The 26,396-nt window shown below is 41.6% G+C and overlaps 1 protein-coding gene across 1 annotated transcript in view; it reads left to right on the top strand.

Moving 5' to 3' along the window:
* The window catches only part of L3MBTL4 (L3MBTL histone methyl-lysine binding protein 4), a 500,325-nt gene that overhangs the window by 138,417 nt on the left and 335,512 nt on the right, over window positions 1-26,396 (top strand). The window contains exon 5 of the mRNA XM_046025260.1: window positions 16,603-16,694. Within this exon, the coding sequence (XP_045881216.1) occupies window positions 16,603-16,694 (92 nt within the window). The remainder of the gene's footprint in view (window positions 1-16,602; window positions 16,695-26,396) is intronic.

Consider the following 26,396-nt stretch of genomic DNA (forward strand, 5'->3'; position numbering starts at 1 on the left):
AGTTGATGGTCTCACTTCCAGTTTCTGAATCATTAAGTCTGGGGTAAGCCTCCAAAACTTGCATTTCTGACAAGTTTCCAAGGGACACTCATACTTGGAAAAACCATGGTATTCAAATAACTTGCTTACACACCTCTCTTCTCTGCAAAACTCAGATTTCCCATGTTCATCCCTTACATTTTACTTCTGGCCACTTGCTGCAACATCTGAACATAAGGGCCAGCCATCCATGTGCACTGGAGAAACTGTTGATTTACCAGATCTTGAATCTAAAATGCTCTTCAAGATCATATCCTCAGAATCCCTACGTCTCCTCATACTTTCATTTCTGGAGAAGCTTTAAAAAATACTTACGTGCTGTATTTTAGCTTTTCTATTCCTTCTTGTTCTGTGTCTGTTGTTTTCAACCTTCCTCTGCCTCCCGGGCCAATTCGGGCCCCTTACACATTTTACCTCATGGTCACATGTTCCCCAGTCCTCTTGGCCATCTCCCTCCTCATCTGCTTCCAGCTGTACTCAAACATAACCATCTGCTCCTGCTCCCAGACTGCCAAGAGCTGATGGAGAAGGGTCTCTGATGCCCGTCGCCCCTGTGCAGAATCACCAGTTTAACAGAATGGGACTCTTAGGACTGCTCTGGGTTCCTTCCATGTGGTCCTGTTTGAATTTCTGCCATGCTCCCTTGCCCCATTAGTTCCTTGACTCCCAGCAGATGCCCTCCTGCCTCATGAAGGAGATAAGGAATGATGTCCCTCCATCGTCTTCCTTTGCGCCCTACAAGTCCTCTCTTTGATTCTCATTCATCACCAATCTGTTCCTTTAAGGGTCCTTGTGGAAATGCTTCTCTTTCTGCTTCTCTCCACTACTGCTTATCCCCTTTCCTCTAAGAGCCACACTTCTCTCAGTTCATTTTCCTCAGCTCAGGAACAGAAATGTTCTCTTCTCCCTGGAGTCCTGAAAAAAAGAGGAATTTCTTTGTCATGATTGTTGTTCCCCCTCTGGGTCTCTGATGACCTATCTCTTCCCTTTCATTTGCAAACCTCTCCAGGCATAGACCCTACTTGTGGCTTTCACCAGGCCTCCTTTTCACACTTTGGCCCCTTGAGTTTGATCTCTGCTTGCATCCTTCCACTGACATCTCTCCCCATGACATCACAGGAACACTGTGGCTGCCAATCCCGGTGGTTTCTTCTCCCTGCTTAGTCATACTTGACCTTCTCCAACATTTGATGGTGCTGATCTTCAGCCCTCAGGAAACTCTCTCCCGCCCCTGCTCCCAGCTCTTATATGGCTCCTTGGGCCCCTTCCAACTCTGAGTAGTCCTCGTGTTTTCCCTGCGCCTCATTAACCTCTGCCATGGACATTCACGTTCTGTCCTTGTTTTTTTCTTGGGATTTCTTCCATTATTGCTTCTTTCTGAAAAATTTGGAACTGCCTTTTCTTGAATTTATATACCGAGCTTATTCTAGCTACCTAAAATTCAACATCTCTGAAAATAATCCCACCTTTTCCATAACACCTAGTTTCCCTCGACTTGCGAATCTCTCGGTGCTCGGGACTGAACCGCATGATCATCTCAGCCTTCTTCCTATACCATCCCGCTCCAGGCAGTTGTTTGCTGTGGCCTGTTAGTTTCATTTCTGCATTGCCCCTTGATTCTGTCCCCATCTTTTCTTTAGGGAACATCCACAATCTCTCTTGCCAAATCTGTTACATTGTCGTTGTCGGTCTTCGCCCTCACATCTGCTTCAACATTACCTAGCCTTGCTTAGTGCATTCTGATGATACCACTCAGCGCACAGAAGTCTCGGATGCTTCTCTAAACCACAAGAATAATGATCGGGCTCCTTAGGCAGACTCTCAGGAGCTTTCCTGATTGCGATTTGCCTCTTTGCCATTTGGCAGCCCAGCCTCCTGTCCCCTGTGCCCCTGTGAGCTTTACGGTCATGCTTAGCAGACTCTGGCACCTGCAGCAGCAGCTCCTGCTTGTGGGCGTCTCTTGCTTTGCTCCCGCTGCTCCTCTTCTGGTTGCCTGCTCAGTTTCTGTTTGTCTCAGAAAGCGGTAGTCTCCAGGAAGCGTTCCCTGGTCGTCATTCATCCTCCTTCACTTTGTTCCCATACACATTGTTCGGGTTCCCTCCCCAGTGCTGATTAGAACTCAGGTCTTCTTGTTTATTCACCAAAACAACGAGTCTTGCCCTGTGCCAGGTTGGGCGTGACATTTGTCTGTCTGCATGTGTGTCTCCCCAACCCGAGTAAATGCCACGTGAGGACAGGAGTCAAGCTCCTTGTGCATCTCCCAGCACTTGGTACCTGCTTGGTCTGGGAGAGGAGCGGTAATTGATTCCCGAGTTCAATTGTACTGACACGAGAAGCAGCCTGAATGTGCAAGTGAAAAATGTTTTAGCAGAGCATGGACAAGTGACACAGCAGAGTTATTATTAAAGTGTGGGTGCTTGGGAAGTGTGGATATCTTCAGGGAGCTCCTGCTTCCAAGGTTGGTACTCAGCAGTGATAAGCCGCTAACACTTGGAAAACTGTATCATTCCGTTGGTGCCACAAAAGAAGGCATTATTTACATCCGTGTGTGATAAGATGGGTGAGTTGCTACTGAGAGCTGTTTCCTCACATATCCTAAGTTGTCACCTGACGGAATTGTATACAGCACATCTTTTTTTTTTGGATTTTTTTTTTAATTTATTTTTTCAGCGTAACAGTATTCATTCTTTTTGCACAACACCCAGTGCTCCATGCAAAACGTGCCCTCCCTGTTACCCACCACCTGTTCCCCCAACCTCCCACCCCTGACCCTTCAAAACCCTCAGGTTGTTTTTCAGAGTCCATAGTCTCTTATGGTTTGCCTCCCCCTCCAATTTTTTTTTTTATAAACATATAATGTATTTTTATCCCCAGGGGTACAGGTCTGTGAATCGCCAGGTTTACACACTTCACAGCACTCACGATAGCACATACCCTCCCCAATGTCCATAGCCCCCTCCCCCTCTCCCAATCCCACCTCCCCACAGCAACCCCCAGTTTGTTTGGTGAGATTGAGCCATTTATGGTTTGTCTCCCTCCCAATCCCATCTTGTTTCATTTATTCTTCTCCTATCCCCCTAACCCCCCATGTTGCTTCTCCATGTCCTCATATCAGGGAGATCATATGATAGTTGTCTTTCTCCGATTGACTTATTTCACTAAGCATGATACCCTCTAGTTCCATCCACGTCGTCGCAAATGGCAAGATTTCATTTCTTTTGATGGGTGCATAGTATTCCATTGTGTATATATACCACCTCTTCTTTATCCATTCATCTGTTGATGGACATCTAGGTTCTTTCCATAGTTTGGCTATTGTAGACATTGCTGCTATAAACACTCGGGTACACGTGCCCCTTCGGATCACTATGTTTGTATCTTTAGGGTATATACCCAGTAGTGCAATTGCTGGGTCATAGGGTAGTTCTATTTTCAACATTTTGAGGAACCTCCATGCTGTTTTCCAGAGTGGTTGCACCAGCTTGCATTCCCACCAACAGTGGAGGAGGGTTCCCCTTTCTCCGCATCCTCGCCAGCATCTGTCATTTCCTGACTTGTTAATTTTAGCCATTCTGACTGATGTGAGGTGATATCCCATTGTGGTTTTGATTTGTATTTCCCTGATGCCGAGTGACGTGGAGCACTTTTTCATGTGTCTGTTGGCCATCTGGATGTCTTCTTTGCAGAAATGTCTGTTCATGTCCTCTGCCCATTTCTTGATTGGATTGTTTGTTCTTTGGGTGTTGAGTTTGCTAAGTTCCTTATAGATTTTGGATACTAGCCCTTTATCTGATATGTCGTTTGCAAATATCTTCTCCCATTCTGTCAGTTGTCTTTTGGTTTTGTTAACTATTTCCTTTGTACAGCACATCTTTTGAAATGAGGTTGGAATATTGGCATGAAGGGTTGTGTTTATGGCTGTTGAAATTAAAAAGGTATTGCTCTGCCACAGGGGCCTTAGAATTTACACAGTTCTAGCCTTAAACATGATAATTAATTCATTCTTTACCCCCTGCCATTTTTAATTTTAGTTCAGAGAGTTACTAACAAATGTGCCGTTTCCTAGAACCGGATGTTCCCACTGCCAAAGTGAGGGGTTCCTCTCTCAGCTGTTTTTCAGTCTGTGATCCCTGAGGGGGATCCAGGGGAGGCTAAACAGGCAGAGTGGGGTGCAAACCCCAGTGGGGTTTCTAATCCTGGGGTCCCTAAGAGGAGGAAGATTGGGTCCTGCTAGAGAGAAATTTAAAGTTTGGAAAAATTCACATTGTTATAGGACAACTAGGGGTTCTTTCCATATTTAAATAGCATGCTATGCTTTATGGGTGATGGATTGTAATAAGAGTTGAGAACAGAAACTCAAACGCATGGATGGAAGAGTACTCATCTGAAGAATTTACATACAAAGTAAAGGCTTTTTAAAAATTGATTTTAAAGTAAACTCAATTATTCAGAACTCTAGATCTGAAATGATATAAGAGGAGACAGCTGTGGTTTATGAATTGAAAAATATTCTCAAGATTAAGGGTATCCAATCTGGGATATATCATACTCCATGCATGACCCCCTTTTTTAAAAGGGTGATATTGCTGCCGATCCTGTTAGAGGTTATGAGCATTTTAGGAAAGGAGTACTTCTAAGAGCTAGAACTCTGGTGTCTCAGTGAGCTGCTCTCTGCAAGGAATGGCCTGGTTCAGTGAAGTGCACCCATACGTGCGTGAATACCATATGAGCACACCATTCGGAAGATGAGTCACTGCACCAGCCTTTAACTTGTCCACACACTGACCCTACCTTCCCTTGAATTGCGACTTGGGTTCTGCTTAGCTCCGTTGTTTTGTCACCCTGTTAGACTTGTTTTTCTCAGCAGTTGAGCCTCCTGTTTCACTGTCCAAAGTTGAATCCTCTCTCCCAGCACTGGATTTGCCTGGACCACTATTTCTGGAGCTGACCCCCACTGTGAATGGTCTGGTGACAGCTTTGGCTGGGCTGAGTATGGTTCTTCTTATCTGCGCCTTCTTGTTGATACCTGGGGTTGCAGGCAAGAAAAATGATTGTGGTCAGTGGAGGAGGACACTGGTTCATGGCCATGAAAAAAAAAAAAAAGCCCAGGTGTGGGGACGATGGGGAGGGTGCTTGCTGTGGAAGTGTGACATGTATGCTTTGACTTCAACTCCTGTGAAGATTTTTCAGTTTGTTTCCTTGTGTTCTTTGCTTTCAACTTTTAGCTTTTGCTCTTGCTAATCTGATGAATAAGCCAACAAACCTCAAGGTGTGTGTAGAACAACAAAGCGAAATTCAGTGAGGTGGTAAAGCGTGGATGTGTCATCTCGGCAGGCACAAATTGCTGCTTGTTGTGGAGGAACTGCTGTGGTTTCTGCCGATCTGCAAATTTGGCTGAGGCCACGTCAGCCGGGTGCCACAAGTTTGCATATAAGTTGAGGGATCTTCTTTACTTTATAAGAAAGGAAACCCACACTCGACAGCATCACCTAACCCTGCCCAGAGAAAGAGAGGCAGCTTGACTTATTTCCCACACACGGTAACGGGTCGTGTTGTGTTGCTGTTTTGTAAATGCCACATCTACTCCCTTCTGTAGATGAATGACTCTGCCATGGTGTCTTGGCCACCGTGCACGTATGCAGCTGATCAGGTAGACGAGGCTTACCATGCAGATGACCTCAGTCTGACAGTGTGCCCTGTGATCCTCCGGGCACAGGAGGCTCTCAGGGAGCTGCTCCAAGAAAGCCAGCCCCCGTCATGATAGTTTCTTGTGTTCCCCTCTGCTCCTCACCGGATTCTGATGAGGCCTGAGTCCTTCTGCGTCACCTGTCCTCAGGGTCTGCCTTCAGGCTGTTGAAGCGCAGAAGGGCAGCATGGAATGGGCTTCTCAGGAACAGGGCATCTGAGCCACCCATGTGGCAGTATCTAGACAATTTGTCTCAGTGTCACCCTGTGCAGGGACATGGGAGCTGACTCCTGCGGCTGCTTTTGCTTTTTGCTGGCCATGTAAGTCATAAACTGTCTGAATATTAAAAAGATGCCTGGTTCTTTACTGACCAGATCTGTCAGCCTCTGTCTTGCATTGCTTGACAGATCTCACCACCTTAACCCAACCATTCTGCTGTGGAGGTGCTTATCAACTGTGCTCTAACCATGCTTAATCTAATATTTGCAAAAGTTATACTGTGGGGCTCTCATCACCATAATTTACTTGATCTCTGTTGTTGGATATTTGATTTTTTCCAACTGCATACTGTTGTAGAGACTGTATTTATTCCTTTTGCATTTTTTTTTTAGAATGTAATGTTAAAGTTGGGACGAATTGATCAAGTATTAGCACCTTATTCTTTGGCTATAAACACAGGGATACTTGCTTCATTGTGCTTCACATATATTGAATTTTCTGCACATTGAAGGTTTGTGGGAACCCTGCATCAAGCAAGTCTTTCAGTGCTGTTTTTCCTGCAGCATCTGCTCACTTTGTCTCAGTGTCATATCTGTCTCACAGTATTTTAAACTTTTTCAGTATTACTGTATTTGTTATAGCATTCTGTGATCAGTGGTCTTCGAGGTACTTTTATAAATGTTGTGGGGTGCCATGAGCTGTAGCCCTCTAAGATCGTGAACTTCATCAATGAATGTTGTGTGTGCTCTGATTGCTCCACTGCCAGCTGTTCCCCTAGCTCTCATTCTCTTCTTAGGCCTTTCTATTCCCTGAGGCACGACAATATTGGAATTAGGGCAATTAATAACCCGACCATGACCTCTAAGCGTTCAAGTGAAAGGAAGAGTCATTGGGTGCGGTAGACTTCATTGTTGTCTTACTTTAAGACATGGCCACAGCCACCCCAGCCTTCAGCAGCCCCTGCCTTGATCAGTCAGTAGCCACAGCAATGAGGCAAGACCCTCCACTACGCAAAAGATTATGACTCACTGGAAGCTCAGATGACAGCGTTTTCTTAATCAATACAATATATATATTTTTAAAGATTTTATTTATTTGAGGGAGAGGGAGAGAGTGAATGAGAGAGAGATGTAGGGAGAATCTGAAGAAGACTGTGCACTGAGTACAGCCCCACACAGGGCTTGAACCCGCAACCAAAAGATCATGAGCTGAGCTGAAACCCAAGAGTTTAAGCTTAACCAACTGAGCCACCCAGGCTCCCCATCAATAAAATATTTTTAAACCAAGTTATGTATGTTGTTTTTTAGGACACAACACTATTGCATACTTAATAGGCTGTAGTATAGTATAAACATAATTTTTATATACACTGGGAAGCCAGAACATTCATTTGACTTGCTTTGTTGCGTTATTTCCCTGATTATGGTGGTTTGGACCTGAACCTGCCGTATCTCCAAGGAATGCATGTATGCATTGTCAACATGACTTCCCAAGTTTGAGTCTAATTTACACAGCCACCATGAATGAGTGAGCTTGTTAATTACCCTGCAGACTTAATTTATGGTGCTTTTAACCTTAAAAGTTATTAATTTAATAGGCTTTTCATTTTCACCATGAATGCCAAAATGAGGCAGAATTGTATAATGGGAGTGCACGGGTTAGAAATTTTGTTTGAATCTAGATTTTTCCAGATGTGTGACCTCTGTAAGTCTGTTTCCTGTAATTTTAAAATGAGGCTACAAATCTGATATTTACTTTTATAAAGAATAAATGGAAACTATACCTTCATACATACACACTTACATCATGTACATGCATGCATGTACACACACACACACACACACACCACACACCCTGTAATTTGGCACCTGGCATGTAATAGGTGCATATTATGTGACAGGTCATGTATAATCACATATATGTTGTATATTAGTATGTGTGGCAGAAGAGTAATAATTGGAATGTTTTGCTGTAGCCACTGTGTATAGAGAAAAGAAGTGGAATTTAAGATTTACAAACCTGTGTGCCTGTCTAATACTCTGTGAAATGAGTGTCGTCGTATCTGTAGAACATTCAAGAAAATTACATAAAAAATAAAGAGAATTCAGTGCCTGAAGCAGTGCTGTTGGTAACTGGTTCCTTCTCTTCAGGAAATTGAGCAATGAGTTGGTCAAAATAGATTATCTTTGAATTCATTTTAAAAGCCAGAATTATTATCTTGCCTGCTTTCCTTCCCTTTAATTCATTAAATAATTATTTATGGCCAAGTATGGTTGTAGCTCCAAGGTACAGTCATAGACAAGATCAATGAGATCCTTTCTTTTTAGGCATTTCCATCACAATTCTAAATAAGCAAACTGGTTCCTTTCAGCTGGCATGAGTCCTCCTAGAGTCAGTGGTGACTCCAGGCCTGTGTGTGGCCCCAGGAGCAGAGGAACATGGTATTTCCTTGTCTCACTGGCCAGTACCATGTTGCTGAATAGTCCTCTTGCTTTACAGAAATACTGGATTCATGGAAAGTTGTTATTTTTGATACCATGTTTTCTTTTTCTGACAAAATTTCAAGGGGTTATTACAGACTTATGTGATCATAAGAGATGATCATAGATATGATTTACTTCTGGTGAAATGATGATATATAACAATGGGAAATATGATTAAATTGAGAAATTATATACAATCTTTTTAAGAACACAGATGTTGTAGAAAATGAAGTATCTATATTTGCTTTAGAGACAACACTGCCATAATGTTTTTTTGTAAAGCATATAATTGTAATGTAGTAAAATGCTTCTGTGAAAATAGGGATGTTGAATAATCTTACTAGTGAATCTTCAGGGTTTGTCAAATTGTTTTCTCTATTTAAAAAAATAAAATATCCATAGTCTGGCTATTGTAGACATTGCTGCTATAAACATTCGGGTACACGTGCCCCTTCGGATCACTATGTTTGTATCTTTAGGGTAAATACCCAGTAGTGCAATTGCTGGGTCATAGGGTAGTTCTATTTTCAACATTTTGAGGAACCTCCATGCTGTTTTCCAGAGTGGTTGCACCAGCTTGCATTCCCACCAACAGTGGAGGAGGGTTCCCCTTTCTCCACATCCTCGCCAGCATCTGTCATTTCCTGACTTGTTAATTTTAGCCATTCTGACTGGTGTGAGGTGATATCTAGATGTCCATCAACAGATGAATGGATAAAGAAGATGTGGTATATATACACAATGGAATACTATGCAGCCATCAAAAGAAATGAAATCATGCCATTTGCGACGACGTGGATGGAACTAGAGCGTATCATGCTTAGTGAAATAAGTCAATCGGAGAAAGACAACTATCATATGATCTCCCTGATATGAGGACATGGAGAAGCAACATGGGGGGTAGGGGGATAGGAGAAGAGTAAATGAAACAAGATGGGATTGGGAGGGAGACAAACCATAAATGACTCTTAATCTCACAAAACAAACAGGGGGTTGCTGGGGGGAGGTGGGATTGGGAGAGGGGGAGCGGGCTATGGACATTGGGGAGGGGAGGCGAACCATAAGAGACTATGGACTCTGAAAAACAACCTGAGGGTTTTGAAGGGTCAGGGGTGGGAGGTTGGGGCAACCTGAGGGTTTTGAAGGGTCAAGGGTGGGAGGTTGGGGGAACAGGTGGTGGGTAATGGGGAGGGCACGTTTTGCATGGAGCACTGGGTGTTGTGCAAAAAGAATGAATACTGTTACACTGAAAAAATAAATAAAATGAAAAAAAAATAAAAAAAAAAATAAAATATCTCATATTGTGGTACAAATGGCAGTAAATATGTAAGTGCTATAATGGTTGAACAGACTGTTAGCTCCTTGATAGAAATCACACTATGATGTCTCATTATTTTCAAACAAAGCAAGAAAAGCCATTGATGACAATTCTTTTAGCCTTATTTGATGATTAAAGTGTTTTTCAATACACTTTAGTAAGTGTATTTCTTAGCAAGAATAAGTATGTTGTGATTGATAAATAGTAAATATTAATGTATATACTATTTCTAAACTCTAAATTGATATGATTTCTCTTTATAATCTGAGCTTAAGTTACTCCCTTTTGGTCAGTTATGTATACATGTATGTCAAAGGATACATAGTATATATCATTTGTTTATTTTTCATCTACTGGATCAGGGACTGGGTTATATTTCTATTTCAATGGGCAGCACACTTCTTGTTACATTAAATCTCATCAAATCTTTTTTAAATGATTAGAAGTCTGTGTGATCACAGCTTTGTAGTAAAGCTTGAAATCGGGTAACGTGATGCCGCCAGTTTTGTTTTTGTTTTTCAACATTTCCTTAGCAATTCGGGGTCTCTTCTGACTCCATACAAATTTTAGGATTATTTGCTCCAGCTCTTTGAAAAATATCAGTGGAATTTTGGTCGGAATGGCATTAAAAGTATAGATTGCTCTAGGCAGCATTTTAACAATGTTTATTCTTCCAATCCAAGAGCATGGAACAGTCTTCCATCTTTTTGTGTCTTCTTCAATTTCTTTCATGAGTGTTCTGTAGTTCCTCGAGTACAGGTACTTTACTTCTTTGGTTAGGTTTATGCCCAGGTATCTTATGGTTCTTGGTGCTATAGTAAATGGAATCGATTCTCTAATTTCCCTTTCTGTATTTTCATTGTTGGTGTATAAGAAAGCCACTGATTTCTGTACATTGACTTTGTATCCTGCCACGTTACTGAATTGCTGTATGAGTTCTAGTAGTTTGGGGGTGGAGTCTTTGGGGTTTTCCATATAAAGAATCATGTCATCTGCGAAGAGAGAGAGTTTGACTTCTTCCTTGCCAATCTGGATACCTTTTATTTCTCTTTGTTGTCTGATTACCGTTGCTAGAACTTCTAATACTATGTTGAACAAGAGTGGTGAGAGTGGGCATCCTTGTCGTGTTCCTGATCTCAACGGGAAGGCTGCAAGCTTTTTCCCATTGAGGATGATATTTGCTGTGGGTCTTTCATAGATAGATTTTATGAAGTTCAGGAATGTTCCCTCTATCCCTATACTTTGAAGCGTTTTCATCAGGAACGGATGCTGGATTTTGTCAAATGCTTTTTCTGCATCAATTGAGAGGACCATGTGGTTCTTCTCTCTTCTCTTATTGATGTGTTCTATCACACTGATTGATTTGTGAATGTTGAACCAATCTTGCAACCCAGGGATGAATCCCACCTGGTCATGGTGGATAATCTTTTGAATGTGCTGCTGGATCCTGTTTGCTAGGATCTTGTTGAGAATCTTTGCATCCATATTCATCAGTGATATTGGTCTGAAATTCTCCTTTTTGGTAGGGTCTTTGCCTGGTTTGGGGATCAGGGTAATGCTGGCTTCATAAAAAGAGTCTGGAAGTTTTCCTTCTGCTTCAATTTTTTGGAACAGCTTCAGGAGAATTGGTGTTATTTCTTCTTTGAAAGTTTGGTAGAATTCCCCAGGGAATCCGTCAGGTCCTGGGCTCTTGTTTTTTGGGAGGTTTTTGATCACTGCTTCAATCTCATTACTAGATATCGGTCTATTCAGGTTGTCAATTTCTTCCTGGTTCAATTTTGGGAGTTTGTAGCTTTCCAGGAAGGCATCCATTTCATCTAGATTGCTTAGCTTATTGGCATATAACTGTTGGTAATAATTTCTGATGATTGTTTCTATTTCCTTGGTGTTAGTTGTGATCTCTCCCTTTTCATTCATAATTTTATTAATTTGGGCTTTCTCTCTTTTCTTTTGGATTAGTGTGGCCAATGGTTTATCGATCTTATTGATTCTTTCAAAAAACCAGCTTCTAGTTTCATTGATACGTTCTACTGTATCTCTCGTTTCTACCTCATTGATCTCTGCTCTAATCTTGATTATTTCCCTTCTTGCATGTGGAGTTGGTTTGATTTGTTGTTGATTCTCCAGTTCTTTAAGGTGTAGAGACAGCTGGTGTATTCTGGATTTTTCAATGTTTTTGAGGGAGGCTTGGATGGCTATGTATTTCCCCCTTAGAACCGCCTTTGCTGTATCCCATAGGTTTTGGACTGAGGTGTCTTCATTCTCATTGGTTTCCATGAATTGTTTAAGTTCATCTTTGATCTCCTGGTTGATCCAAGCATTCTTAAGCAAGGTGGTCTTTAGCTTCCAGGTGTTTGAGTTCCTTCTGAACTTTTCCTTGTGATTGAGCTCCAGTTTCAAAGCATTGTGATCGGAGAATATGCAGGGAATAATGTCAGTCTTTTGGTATCGGTTGAGTCCTGCTTTGTGACCCAGTATGTGGTCTATTCTGGAGAAGGTTCCATGTGCACTTGAGAAGAATGAGTATTCTGTTGTTTTAGGGTGGAATGTTCTGTATATGTCTATGAGGTCCATCTGGTCCAATGTTTCATTCAATGCTCTTTTTCTTTATTAATTTTCTGCTTCGATGATCTGTCTATTTCTGAGAGAGGCGTATTAAGATCTCCTACTATTATTGTATTCATATCAATATGACTCTTTATCTTGATTAATAGTTTTCTTATGTAATTGGGTGCTCCCATATTGGGGGCATAGATATTCACAATTGTTAGATCGTCTTGGCGGATAGTCCCTTTAAGAATTATGTAGTGTCCTTCTGTATCTCTGACTACAGTCTTTAGTTTAAAATCTAATTTATCTGATATGAGAATCGCTACCCCGGCCTTCTTTTGAGGCCCATTGGCATTAAAGATGCTTCTCCATCCCTTCACTTTCAGTCTGGGTGTATCCTTAGTTTCAAAATGGGTCTCTTGTAGACAACATATGGATGGGTCCTGTCGTTTTATCCAATCTGCAACCCAAAGCTGTGATCACCAAGACAGCGTGGTACTGGCATAAAAACAGACACATAGACCAGTGGAACAGAGTGGAGAGCCCAGATATGGACCCTCAACTCTATGGTCAAATAATCTTCGACAAAACAGGAAAAAAATATTCAATGGAAAAAAGACAGTCTCTTCAATAAATGGTGCTGGGAAAACTGGACAGCGATATGTAGAAGAATGAAACTCGACCATTCTCTTACACCATACACAAAGATAAACTCGAAATGGATAAAAGACCTCAACGTGAGACAGGAATCTATCAGAATCCTAGAGGAGAACATAGGCAGTAACCTCTTCGATATCAGCCACAGCAACTTCTTTCAAGATATGTCTCCAAAGGCCAAGGAAACTAAAGCAAAAATGAACTTTTGGGACTTCATCAAGATCAAAAGCTTCTGCACAGCAAAGGAAACAGTCAACAAAACAAAGAGGCAACCCACGGAATGGGAGAAGATATTTGCAAATGACAGTACAGACAAAAGGTTGATATCCAGGATCTATAAAGAACTTCTCAAACTCAACACACACAAAACAGATAATCATATCAAAAAATGGGCAGAAGATATGAACAGACACTTCTCCAACAAAGACATACAAATGGCTATCAGACACATGAAAAAATGTTCATCATCACTAGCCATCAGGGAGATTCAAATTAAAACAACATTGAGATACCACCTAACACCAGTTAGAATGGCCAAAATTAGCAAGACAGGAAACAACGTGTGTTGGAGAGGATGTGGAGAAAGGGGAACCCTCTTACACTGTTGGTGGGAATGCAAGTTAGTGCAGCCACTTTGGAGAACAGTGTGGAGATTCCTGAAGAAATTAAAAATAGAGCTTCCCTATGACCCTGCAATTGTACTACTGGGTATTTACCCCAAAGACACAGATGTAGTGAAAAGAAGGGCCATTTGTACCCCAATGTTTATTGCAGCAATGGCTATGGTCGCCAAACTGTGGAAAGAACCAAGATGCCCTTCAACGGATGAATGGATAAGGAAGATGTGGTCCATATACACAATGGAGTATTATGCCTCCATCAGAAAGGACGTATACCCAACTTTTGTAGCAACATGGACGGGACTGGAAGAAATTATGTTGAGCGAAATAAGTCAAGCAGAGAGAGTCAAGTATCATATGGTCTCACTTATTTGTGGAGCATAACAAATAACATGGAGGACATGGGGAGATGGAGAGGAGAGGGAGTTGAGGGAAACTGGAAGGGGAGATGAACCATGAGAGACTATGGACTCTGAAAAACAACCAGAGGGTTATGAAGGGGCGGCAGGGGGGCGGTGGGAGGTTGAGGAACCAGGTGGTGGGTAATAGGGAGGGCACGTACTGCATGGAGCACTGGGTGTGATGCCAAAACAATGAACACTGTTATGCTGTAAATAAACAAACAAACAAAAAAAAACTAAAAAAAAAAAGTCTATGTGAATTCTTCCTGTACAATTTATGGATTTTTATGTTTGTCACTGCATTATGTTGCTGTATTGTCTTGAGAGGTTTCAAATGTTTGACTTAGAGGTGTATCTTACCACCTGTCACTACCATTGCTTATGCAGGTCTGACCTTTTACCATCTGTCCCTTCTTCAGGAACATTCTACAGCATGATAAATGTTAAAACTCACATAGTGCTTTTTGGCCCTTCTTCTTCAGGGTGTGTGCATATGAGAGAGAGAAAGAGAGAGTGTGTGTGTGTGTATGTGTACATGTATGGTACTAATACTTGTAGAGAATCTTAAAATAGTAGAAAGTAACAAAGAATATTTACATTAATCCTACTACCCACATATAGCCACTATTCATATTTTGCTGTTCCTCTTCAGTTGCTTTTCTATGCATGTGTGTTGTATGTGTGGACATGTGCCTTGCACAAAGAAGGTGTTTTATAAATGTGTTGAATAAACAAATATCTCAATATATGTAAAAAATTATATTTTAAAACTTAGGATAATATAATCTATTTTATGTTTTATGATCTTTATCTTGATTTTACTTAACCTAGAAAATTTGCAAGATATTTTGTTACTTAAAAAATTAGTTTTCAGGGGCGCCTGTATGGCTCAGTGGGTTAAAGCCTATGTCTTTGACTCAGGTCATGATCCCAGGGTCCTGGGATCAAGCCCTGCATCGGGCTATCTGCTAAGCAGGGAGCCTGCTTCCTCCTCTCTCTCTCTGCCTGCCTCTCTGCCTACTTGTAATATCTGTCTGTCAAATAAATAAATAAAATCTTTAAAAAAATAGTTTTCAGTAACTTCAAAATCATATGTACACATGTGCCTATGTATATATGTATATGTATATAGTCTTTTTGACCTTCTTCTCATATTACTATTATTTCATGTTTTTGTTGTAATAACGTTTTGATGTATATTTTTACTATCAACTTTTATCAAGACTACTTAGCATGTTAATCCTAGAGGGGAAATTACTGGGATGTCAAAGTATAAACTTAAAAACAGTTATCAATCCTTTTCAGATTTTGAATTTTTAGAAAATTTGGAAAGCAGAAAGATAAAGTGCAGAGAAGATTGGGAAGAAGCCATAATCCTGGCAGTTAAAGATGACTTCACTTAAGATTTTGATTTACAGGGGCGCCTGGGTGGCTCAGTGGTTTAAGCCGCTGCCTTCGGCTCAGGTCATGATCTCGGGGTCCTGGGATCGAGTCCCGCATCGGGCTCTCTGCTCGGCAGGGAGCCTGCTTCCCTCTCACTCTCTCTGCCTGCCTCTCTGCCTACTTGTGATCTCTGTCTGTCAAATAAATAAATAAAATCTTAAAAAAAAAAAAGATTTTGATTTACATAATTTTAGTCTTTCACATTTCAATTACGTATTTTACCAAAAAGGATCATTTTGTTTTCTAAACTGCTATCTTTTTCCCCACTGGTAGTGTATCATTTACATAGTCTATCTCTGCCATTAATCTTCTATAATGTAATTTTACAGCTTATTATTAAAGTGACACGTCTGTATAATGCATTTAATTAACCTTCTCTTTGTAGACCAGTAGTTTGTTTCCAATGTTCCGTTATTATGAGGAGTTCTAGGATAGAAACCCTTGTGCACATTCCCTGTAATCGCATTAAGACAGATTCCTCGAAACAGAATAGCTGGTTCAAAATTATATATGAATAATTTTTAAGGCTTTTGACATATATTTCCACAATTGTCTTCCAACAAGTTGTACCACTTGATGTTCATCCCAAAAAGAGGTATGAAGACAAAAGGAGATTATACGGATATTTGCAGGTCATTCACCTTAAAATGAACCAAGTCATGTTTTAGAAAACCAGTACCTGTTTACTCTTCTTTGAGAGGAGTAAGAAACTACCCATTTTTTAAAAAAGATTTTATTTATTTATTTGACAGAGACACAGTGAGAAAGGAAACACAAGCAGGGAGCAGCAGAAGGAGAGGGAGAAGCAGGCTTCCCGCCAAGCAGGGATACTGATGTGGGGCTCCATCCCAGGACCTTGGGATCATGACCGGAGCTGAAGGCAGAAGCTTAATGACTGAGCCACCCAGGCGCCCCAAAACTACCCATTTTAAGTGTTTATCAGTGCTATTTTTGGGGAAGGGGATATATTCATAGACTTGTTCTAAAACAGGAGAAGCTGCACATGGACTGGTTAGATGATTTTACTAAATGCTCATGGAAAGTGAGAGAGAAAGTTTTTATTAGTTGCTAGTTCTCCTGATTACCTATTTGATGAATCAGGCTGCTTGTTATGTTTATCTTCAGTTAGATACTATTTTTCTGTCCCTAACTGCTTCAAGAAAAGTCACTGTGTTTTCTTTTCCAGTCCCTTCAATGGCTGCACAGGAAGCATGGTCATGGGAGCAGTATTTGACAGAACAGAAGGCTATAGCTGCACCTGTTGAACTGTTTTCCAAGGTGAACCATTAACAGTCTTATGTTTTGGCAAGAAATGGGCACTTAAGAGAAATAATCAAAAGGAAATCATTTGCGTACACAGAACACTCAACTGATTTCATTTGTAGGTTTCACTGGAAAGGAACCTAACAAAGGTAATGGAAGCCTTAGTGATTCAGAATGTGTCCTCCGGAAACCCAGTGCTACTCCCTTCCAGCTCTGTGACCTTGGGCAAGTCATTCAGTCTCTTTCTGCTTCAGTTTCCTCATCTATAATATAAGGAAATTACCATACCTACCTTCTGGGGTTGCTGGAGGATAAAATCAGTTGTTACACCTAAAGGGCATTGAATGCAATGCGCACATAATCTTTCTTTGTATTAGCAGATATTACTTGCACAGGACCACCCAAGGATTAGGTCTGAGGGGTCTGTTTTGATGTGTTGCATGGAAGTGGTCGGTCAGGTAACATGCTGGAGGAGATAGTGAAACCCCATGTTCTGCCTGATTCTAACAATGTCCAGAGCAGCCTGTGTGGGCTTGCTTGACCAAGTGACTGCTGGCACGGGGGTGGGGAGAGGTTTTACTTGAGGGGAATCATCTTTACCCAAGGTACCAAATCTCCTGCTACCCTTTCTATTCTTCTTGGTCTGTGTTTTCAACACTTCAGGGGAATTTATATTAAAAAAATCGCATCAGGTTTCATCATTATATTGCATTTTAACCAGCAGTGAGAAAGTAACGCTTTTTATTTGCTTTACTTTTCATGATATTTTGTTGAGTTACATCTAGTACTTTTTATTATGCAAAGGGGCGAGCAATATTTTAAAAGATTTAATTATTTATTTTAGAGTGAGAGAAAGAGTGCAGCTGGGAGGAGCTGAAGGAGAGGGAGAGAGAATCTCAAGCAGACTACCCACTGAGTGCAGAATCTGACACTTGGCTCGATCTCATGACCTTGATATCAGGACCCTGAGATCAGGACCTGAGCTGAAACCAAGAATTAGGTGCTCAACCGACTGAGCCACCCAGGTGCCCCAAAAGGGCTAACAATTTTAACCCTGGCCATGGCAATAGAATGGGGGAAGAAGTAATGCTAATAGGGAAAGAAAGAGAAACCAAACACTGGCAGCTTCCATTTAAGAAATACTAAATATTGCGTACTCAACCCAGTCTTCACATTGAATGCCTTTCTGGAGCTTTGGAAAACCCATGTGTATAGGTATTCCCGAAACCTGCTAAATTAGAACCTCTGCGACTGGGGCCTGGCGCCCTGGAGCTTGAGAACCTCCTTGGGCTTCTGTGTGCAGGATGGAGGTCCAAGCTGGTAGTAGCTTGTAGGAACTGTGCAGTGCCTGCTGACTCCCGATGAGTCTGTCACTTGATGAGAATTAGGGTTCAAGGTCCCTAGGGAAGGGGTATCTTCTTCTCTTTCACGTTTCCTCACAGTCTCTGTTCTTAGTGTACTCATGATCAGCCAATGTTGAATGACTTCTGGGTAAACGCTTTTCATTTCTGAGCATAGAAGGTCCTTAAAGAGAGTTGGCTTTGACTGGAGCAATCCAGGACAACCTGTAGTTACACTTTCTCTCCATCCTTGGGCCCATCTTGTGCCTGTGCCGTGTGGTCACTGCAAGACAGAGTGTAGAGTGGACTGGCCCCAAACCCAGCTAAGGCCTGTCAGAAGCTGTGAGCCCCAAGGGCACATGTAGTCCATCCGGGCCCATGGTGTGAGGTTCAACCACAGGACACCAACGAGACTTGTGACCCAGTGGGTGGGCATGGATGAGTGTCGTAGGGTCTCAAGGCAATCACGGACCACAAAAATATAAGACCAGTCAGTGATTGAAGTCAGGACTTCCAGGTAGCAGTATTGGCCATGAATGATTCAGGGTCTTGGGAATCAGACCCCCGTGGGTCCCCTGGCTGGGGTCCTCTCTTCCTTCTACTGAGAATTGAACCACTTTTTAATGTGTTTGGCTGAAATGGGCCTTTGTTTCCAGAGCAAGACAGGTTTGGGCTGATGACAGAGAGCCATTAGATTCTGGCCAGTGCCTGCATTCTTCCCTCAGCTCAGCTAGTGAGTGGATTAACACTATTTCTTGGTTTCTCCTTCAGGACACGTCAAGGTCCAATAGCTAGTGCAAGAACACCTACAGAACAGAAAATTTCTCCCCCAGATTTTCCCTTGTGACTGAGTAATAAATAAACCACCAAGAGGCAAATGTGAGATTTCTTTTCTGTTCTTGAAATAAATCCCTACATTGGTACTTATTTAATAGTAGGTTATGGGTCATAGAACTCTCTCCCTTGACTTTCTAGAGATCTGATAAGAGAGGTACTGGCAAGCGCTAAGTGAGGGGAAACATGGCATTGTGAAGGCAGTGGTGGGTTCCCTCTAGAAGGTATAAGTGAATCTGTGACTCTGTCCACAGAGGAGAGATGAGCAATGAGCAGGGAATGCAGTCTTTGAGGATTCCTTGGTTCATCATGTGACCTTTTTTTTTTTTTCATTTTATTTATTTTTTCAGTGTAACAGTATTCATTCTTTTTGCACAACACCCAGTGCTCCATGCAAAACGTGCCCTCCCCATTACCCACCACCTGTTCCCCCAACCTCCCACCCCTGACCCTTCAAAACCCGCAGGTTGCCCCAACCTCCCACCCCTGACCCTTCAAAACCCTCAGGTTGTTTTTCAGAGTCCATAGTCTCTTATGGTTCGCCTCCCCTCCCCAATGTCCATAGCCCCCTCCCCCTCTCCCAATCCCACCTCCCCCCAGCAACCCCCAGTTTGTTTTGTGAGATTAAGAGTCATTTATGGTTTGTCTCCCTCCCAATCCCATCTTGTTTCATTTATTCTTCTCCTATCCCCCTAACCCCCCATGTTGCTTCTCCATGTCCTCATATCAGGGAGATCATATGATAGTTGTCTTTCTCCGATTGACTTATTTCACTAAGCATGATACGCTCTAGTTCCATCCACGTCGTCGCAAATGGCAAGATTTCATTTCTTTTGATGGCTGCATAGTATTCCATTGTGTATATATACCACATCTTCTTTATCCAGTCATCTGTTGATGGACATCTAGGTTCTTTCCATAGTCTGGCTATTGTAGACATTGCTGCTATAAACATTCGGGTACACGTGCCCCTTCGGATCACTATGTTTGTATCTTTAGGGTATATACCCAGTAGTGCAATTGCTGGGTCATAGGGTAGTTCTATTTTCAACATTTTGAGGAACCTCCATGCTGTTTTCCAGAGTGGTTGCACCAGCTTGCATTCCCACCAACAGTGGAGGAGGGTTCCCCTTTCTCCACATCCTCGCCAGCATCTGTCATTTCCTGACTTGTTAATTTTAGCCATTCTGACTGGTGTGAGGTGATATCTCATTGTGGTTTTGATTTGTATTTCCCTGATGCCGAGTGACGTGGAGCACTTTTTCATGTGTCTGTTGGCCATCTGGATGTCTTCTTTGCCGAAATGTCTGTTCATGTCCTCTGCCCATTTCTTGATTGGATTGTTTGTTCTTTGGGTGTTGAGTTTGCTAAGTTCCTTATAGATTTTGGATACTAGCCCTTTATCTGATATGTCGTTTGCAAATATCTTCTCCCATTCTGTCAGTTGTCTTTTGGTTTTGTTAACTGTTTCCTTTGCTGTGCAAAAGCTTTTGATCTTGATGAAATCCCAATAGTTCATTTTTGCCCTTGCTTCCCTTGCCTTTGCCGTTGTTCCTAGGAAGATGTTGCTACGGCTGAGGTCGAAGAGGTTGCTGCCTGCATTCTCCTCAAGGATTTGGATGGATTCCTTTCTCACAGTGAGGTCCTTCATCCATTTGGAGTCTATTTTCGTGTGTGGTGTAAGGAAGTGGTCCAATTTCATTTTTCTGCATGTGGCTGTCCAATTTTCCCAGCACCATTTATTGAAGAGGCTGTCTTTTTTCCATTGGACATTCTTTCCTGCTTTGTCGAAGATGAGTTGACCATAGAGTTGAGGGTCGATTTCTGGGCTCTCTATTCTGTTCCACTGATCTATGTGTCTGTTTTTGTGCCAGTACCATGCTGTCTTGATGATGACAGCTTTGTAATAGAGCTTGAAGTCCGGAATTGTGATGCCACCAACTTTGGCTTTGTTCTTCAATATTCCTTTGGCTATTCGAGGTCTTTTCTGGTTCCATATAAATTTTAGGATTATTCGTTCCATTTCTTTGAAAAAAATGGATGGTATTTTGATAGGGATTGCATTAAATGTGTAGATTGCTTTAGGTAGCATAGACATTTTCACAATATTTATTCTTCCAATCCAGGAGCATGGAACATTTTTCCATTTTTTTGTGTCTTCCTCAATTTCTTTCATGAGTACTTTATAATTTTCTGTGTATAGATTCTTAGTCTCTTTGGTTAGGTTTATTCCTAGGTATCTTATAGTTTTGGGTACAATTGTAAATGGGATTGACTCCTTAATTTCTCTTTCTTCAGTCGTGTTGTTGGTGTACAGAAATGCAACTGATTTCTGTGCATTGATTTTATATCCTGACACTTTACTGAATTCCTGGACAAGTTCTAGCAGTTTTGGAGTGGAGTCTTTTGGGTTTTCCACATATAGTATCATATCATCTGCGAAGAGTGATAGTTTGACTTCTTCTTTACCAATTTGGATGCCTTTAATTTCTTTTTGTTGTCTGATTGCTGAGGCTAGGACTTCTAGTACTATGTTGAATAGCAGTGGTGATAATGGACATCCCTGCCGTGTTCCTGACCTTAACGGAAAAGCTTTCAGTTTTTCTCCATTGAGAATGATATTTGCGGTGGGTTTTTCCTAGATGGCTTTGATAATATTGAGGTATGTGCCCTCTATCCCTACACTTTGAAGAGTTTTGATCAGGAAGGGATGCTGTACTTTGTCAAATGCTTTTTCAGCATCTATTGAGAGTATCATATGGTTCTTGTTCTTTCTTTTATTAATGTGTTCTATCACATTGATTGATTTGTGGATGTTGAACCAACCCTGCAGCCCTGGAATAAATCCCACTTGATCGTGGTGAATAATCCTTTTAATGTACTGTTGAATCCTATTGGCTAGTATTTTGGCGAGAATTTTTGCATCTGTGTTCATCAAGGATATTGGTCTGTAGTTCTCTTTTTTGGTGGGATCCTTGTCTGGTTTTGGGATCAAGGTGATGCTGGCCTCATAAAATGAGTTTGGAAGTTTTCCTTCCGTTTCTATTTTTTGGAACAGTTTCAAGAGAATAGGAATTAGTTCTTCTTTAAATGTTTGGTAGAATTCCCCTGGGAAGCCGTCTGGCCCTGGGCTTTTGTTTATTTGGAGATTTTTGATGACTGTTTCAATCTCCTTACTGGTTATGGGCCTGTTCAGGTTTTCTGTTTCTTCCTGGTTCAGTTGTGGTAGTTTATATGTCTCTAGGAATGCATCCATTTCTTCCAGATTGTCCAATTTGTTGGCGTAGAGTTGCTCATAGTATGTTCTTATAATTGTCTGTATTTCTTTGGTGTTAGTTGTGATCTCTCCTCTTTCATTCATGATTTTATTGATTTGGGTCCTTTCTCTTTTCTTTTTGATGAGTCTGGCCAGGGGTTTATCAATCTTATTGATTCTTTCAAAGAACCAGCTCCTAGTTTCATTGATTTTTTCTATTGTTTTTTTGGTTTCTATTTCATTGATTTCTGCTCTGATCTTTATGATTTCTCTTCTCCTGCTGGGTTTAGGGTTTATTTCTTGTTCTTTCTCCAGCTCCTTTACGTGTAGGGTTAGGTTGTGTACTTGAGACCTTTCTTGTTTCTTGAGAAAGGCTTGTACTGCTATATATTTTCCTCTCAGGACTGCCTTTGCTGTGTCCCACAGATTTTGAACTGTTGTGTTTTCATTATCATTTGTTTCCATGAATTTTTTCAATTCTTCTTTAATTTCCTGGTTAACCCATTCATTCTTTAGAAGGATGCTGTTTAGTCTCCAGGTATTTGGGTTCTTTCCAGCTTTCCTCTTGTGATTGAGTTCTAGCTTCAGAGCATTGTGGTCTGAAAATATGCAGGGAATAATCCTAATCTTTTGATACCGGTTGAGACCTGATTTGTGACCCAGGATGTGATCTATTCTGGAGAAGGTTCCATGTGCACTAGAGAAGAATGTGTATTCTGTTGCTTTGGGATGAAATGTTCTGAATATATCTGTGATGTCCATCTGGTCCAGTGTGTCATTTAAGGCCTTTATTTCCTTGTTGATCTTTGGCTTGGATGATCTGTCCATTTCAGTGAGGGGAGTGTTCAAGTCCCCTACTATTATTGTATTATTATTGATGTGTTTCTTTGATTTTGTTATTAATTGGTTGATATAGTTGGCTGCTCCCACGTTAGGGGCATAGATATTTAAAATTGTTAGATCTTCTTGTTGGACAGACCCTTTGAGTAGGATATAGTGTCCTTCCTCATCTCTTATTATAGTCTTTGGCTTAAAATCTAATTGATCTGATATAAGGATTGCCACCCCAGCTTTCTTCTGATGCCCATTAGCATGGTAAATTGTTTTCCACCCCCTCACTTTAAATCTGGAGGTGTCTCGCGTCTAAAATGAGTTTCTTGTAGGCAACATACTGATGGGTTTTGTTTTTTTATCCATTCTGATACCCTGTGTCTTTTGATTGGGGCATTTAGCCCATTAACATTCAGGGTAACTATTGAGAGATATGAATTTAGTGCCATTAGTAGCCTGTAAGGTGACTGTTACTGTATATTGTCTCTGTACCTTTCTGATCTACTACTTTTAGGCTCTCTCTTTGCTTAGAGGACCCCTTTCAATATTTCCTTTAGAGCTGGTTTGGTGTTTGCAAATTCTTTCAGTTTTTGTTTGTCCTGGAAGCTTTTGATCTCTCCTTCTATTTTCAATGATAGCCTAGCTGGATAGAGTATTCTTGGCTGCATGTTCTTCTCGTTTAGTGCTCTGAATATATCATGCCAGCTCTTTCTGGCCTGCCAGGTCTCTGTGGATAAGTCTGCCGCCAATCTAATATTTTTACCATTGTATGTTACAGACTTCTTTTCTCGGGCTGCTTTCAGGATTTTCTCTTTGTCACTAAGACTTGTAAATTTTACTATTGGGTGACGGGGTGTGGACCTATTCTTGTTGACTTTGAGGGGGGTTCTCTGCATCTCCTGGATTTTGATGCTTGTTCCCTTTGCCATATTAGGGAAATTCTCTCCAATGATTCTCTCCAATAGACCTTCTGCTCCCCTCTCTGTTTCTTCTTCTTCTGGAATCCCAATTATTCTAATGTTGTTTCGTCTTATGGTGTCACTTATCTCTCGAATTCTCCCCTCATGGTCCAGTAGCTGTTTGTCCCTCTTTTGCTCGGCTTCCTTATTCTCTGTCATTTGGTCTTCTATATCACTAATTCTTTCTTCTGCCTCATTTATCCTAGCAGTGAGAGCCTCCATTTTTGATTGCACCTCATTAATCGCTTTTTTGATTTCAACTTGGTTAGATTTTAGTTCTTTAATTTCTCCAGAAAGGGCTTTAATATCTCCAGAGAGGGTTTCTCTCATATCTTCCATGCCTTTTTCGAGCCCGGCTAGAATGTTCAGAATCGTCATTCTGAACTCTTGATCTGACATATTACCCATGTCTGTGTTGATTAGGTCCCTAGCCTTCGGTACTGTCTCTTGTTCTTTTGTTTGTGGTGATTTTTTCCGCCTTGTCATTTTGTCCAGATAAGAGGATATGAAGGAGCAAATAAACTACTAAAAGGGTGGCAAAGACCCCGGAAAAATGCGCTGTAACCAAATCAGAAGAGACCCCAAATTGTGGGGGGGAGAAAGGGGATAAAAACAGCTTCTGAAAAAATAAGAAAAAGAAAAAAAAGAAAGAAAAAAATTTAAAAAATAAAACAAATAAAAAATATAAAAAAGAAAGAAAAAATATGTATATTAAGATGAACTAGTCAAAAAATGTTAAAAAAGAAAAGGTTAAAAGTTTAAAAAAAATTTAGCAGAAGAAGAAAAAAGAAAAAAGAAAAAAAAATTGAAAAAAGAAAAAAAAATTGAAGTAGCCGCAAGACTAAAGAATCATGGGGAGAAAGCCATGAGTTCCGTGCTTTGCTTTCTCCTCCTCTGGAATTGCTCTGCTGTCTTAGGAATTGAATCTGCTTTCTCCTTGATAGATGAATTTCGTCCTGGCTGGATATTTTGTTGATCTTCTGGGGGAGGGGCCTGTTGTAGTGACTCTCAAGTGTCTTTGCCCGAGGCGGGATTGCACCGCCCTTACCGGTGGCCGGACTAAGTAATCGGCTCGGGTTCCCTTTTGGGAGCTTCTGTTCCCTGAACGCTTTCCGTAGAGTTCCGGAGGACGGGAATGAAAATGGTGGCCTCCCAGTCTCCAGCCCGGAGGAGCCGAGAGCCTGGGGCCCCACTCCTCAGTGCGCCCCCAGAGGACAGCACCCAATCACTCCCGTATCCCCAGCCTCTAGCCGCGCTCCGAGCTCACCCAGCCCGCGACCAGTTCAAGGTAACCCCGAGCTGAGAGTTTAGTCCTCGGCTCTGTCTCTCCAGCCGGCTTCTCCGTTCTAATACCTGCGAGCTCTCCGACACTCCGACACCCCCGATCCTTCTGTGACCCTGCAGGGCCTGGGGCCACGCTGGCCCTGCGTGGGCTTCACCCCGGTTTAGCCCCTGGAGCAATGTCCCTCAGTGGAACAGACTTTTAAAAGTCCTGATTTTGTGCTCCGTTCCTCCGCCGCTTGCCGGGAGCCGGCCCCTCCCCCCGCGGTCTATCTTCCCGTCGTTTTAGATTCACTTCTCCGCCAGTCCTACCTTTCAGAAAGTGGTTGATTTTCTGTTTCTAGAGTTGCTGTTCTTCTTCTCTTCGCTCTCCCGTTGGATTTGTAGGTGTTTGCAATGTTTAGATAAGCTATCGAGCTGATCTCCTGCTACCTGATGTAGTCTCAGGCTGCTACTTCTCCGCCATCTTGACTTTCATTATGTGACTTTAAAATTTGACTTTCTAAACCTTGTGGACTCTAATTTTGGTCAGTTCTGAAACTGACCATAGAGTATGAGCACATGAGAAAGTGGACATGTCTGACCTGTAGGCATGGCTTTGTCTTCACTCAGAATTTAACAGTCAAGCTACTCACGTTTTTGAGGCTCCATCTCTACAAAGCTCCATGTAAGATGTAGACTGAGACACTAAGGGATTTATGGCATGGTTGCTTAAAATCTTGCCATCTATTGGGATATAAGATATGTTTGAAAACATGACAGTGGTGTGAGGTAGAATGTTCCTTGTGAGTCGAATGTGCATGTAATGAGCTGGGTGTCCTGAGAAGAGACAGCATCTCCTCCAGGCCTTATCGAGGAGGAAGAAGCTTACCAGTTACTAGATCTGATTTGTCCTGATGACTGAGGATGCTGTGTTCAAATAACAGTGTTACTCTGACTGGACATTTACATTCTGAGGTGAAATGACATGGCTTATAATTGAAAATAGCTTTCAGTAGAATAAAAAAGGCAAATGGGCCAGACCAGCTTTCTGAGACAGATGATCAGATTGAATTCAGTTTTGAAGTAACATTGTGCTCTTGACTCTTCCTGTCCATTTTAAATGTGTAAATATTGTAATAATGGTGTTCAGGTTAGCCTGCCGAGATGGAACTTTTCAGGACACCGAAATGTCGAAAATAAAATGAAACTGTTTGCATATCCTGATTGGAAAACT

Source organism: Meles meles, chromosome 12 (genome assembly GCF_922984935.1).
Source record: "Meles meles chromosome 12, mMelMel3.1 paternal haplotype, whole genome shotgun sequence".
Classification (NCBI taxonomy): domain Eukaryota; kingdom Metazoa; phylum Chordata; class Mammalia; order Carnivora; family Mustelidae; genus Meles; species Meles meles.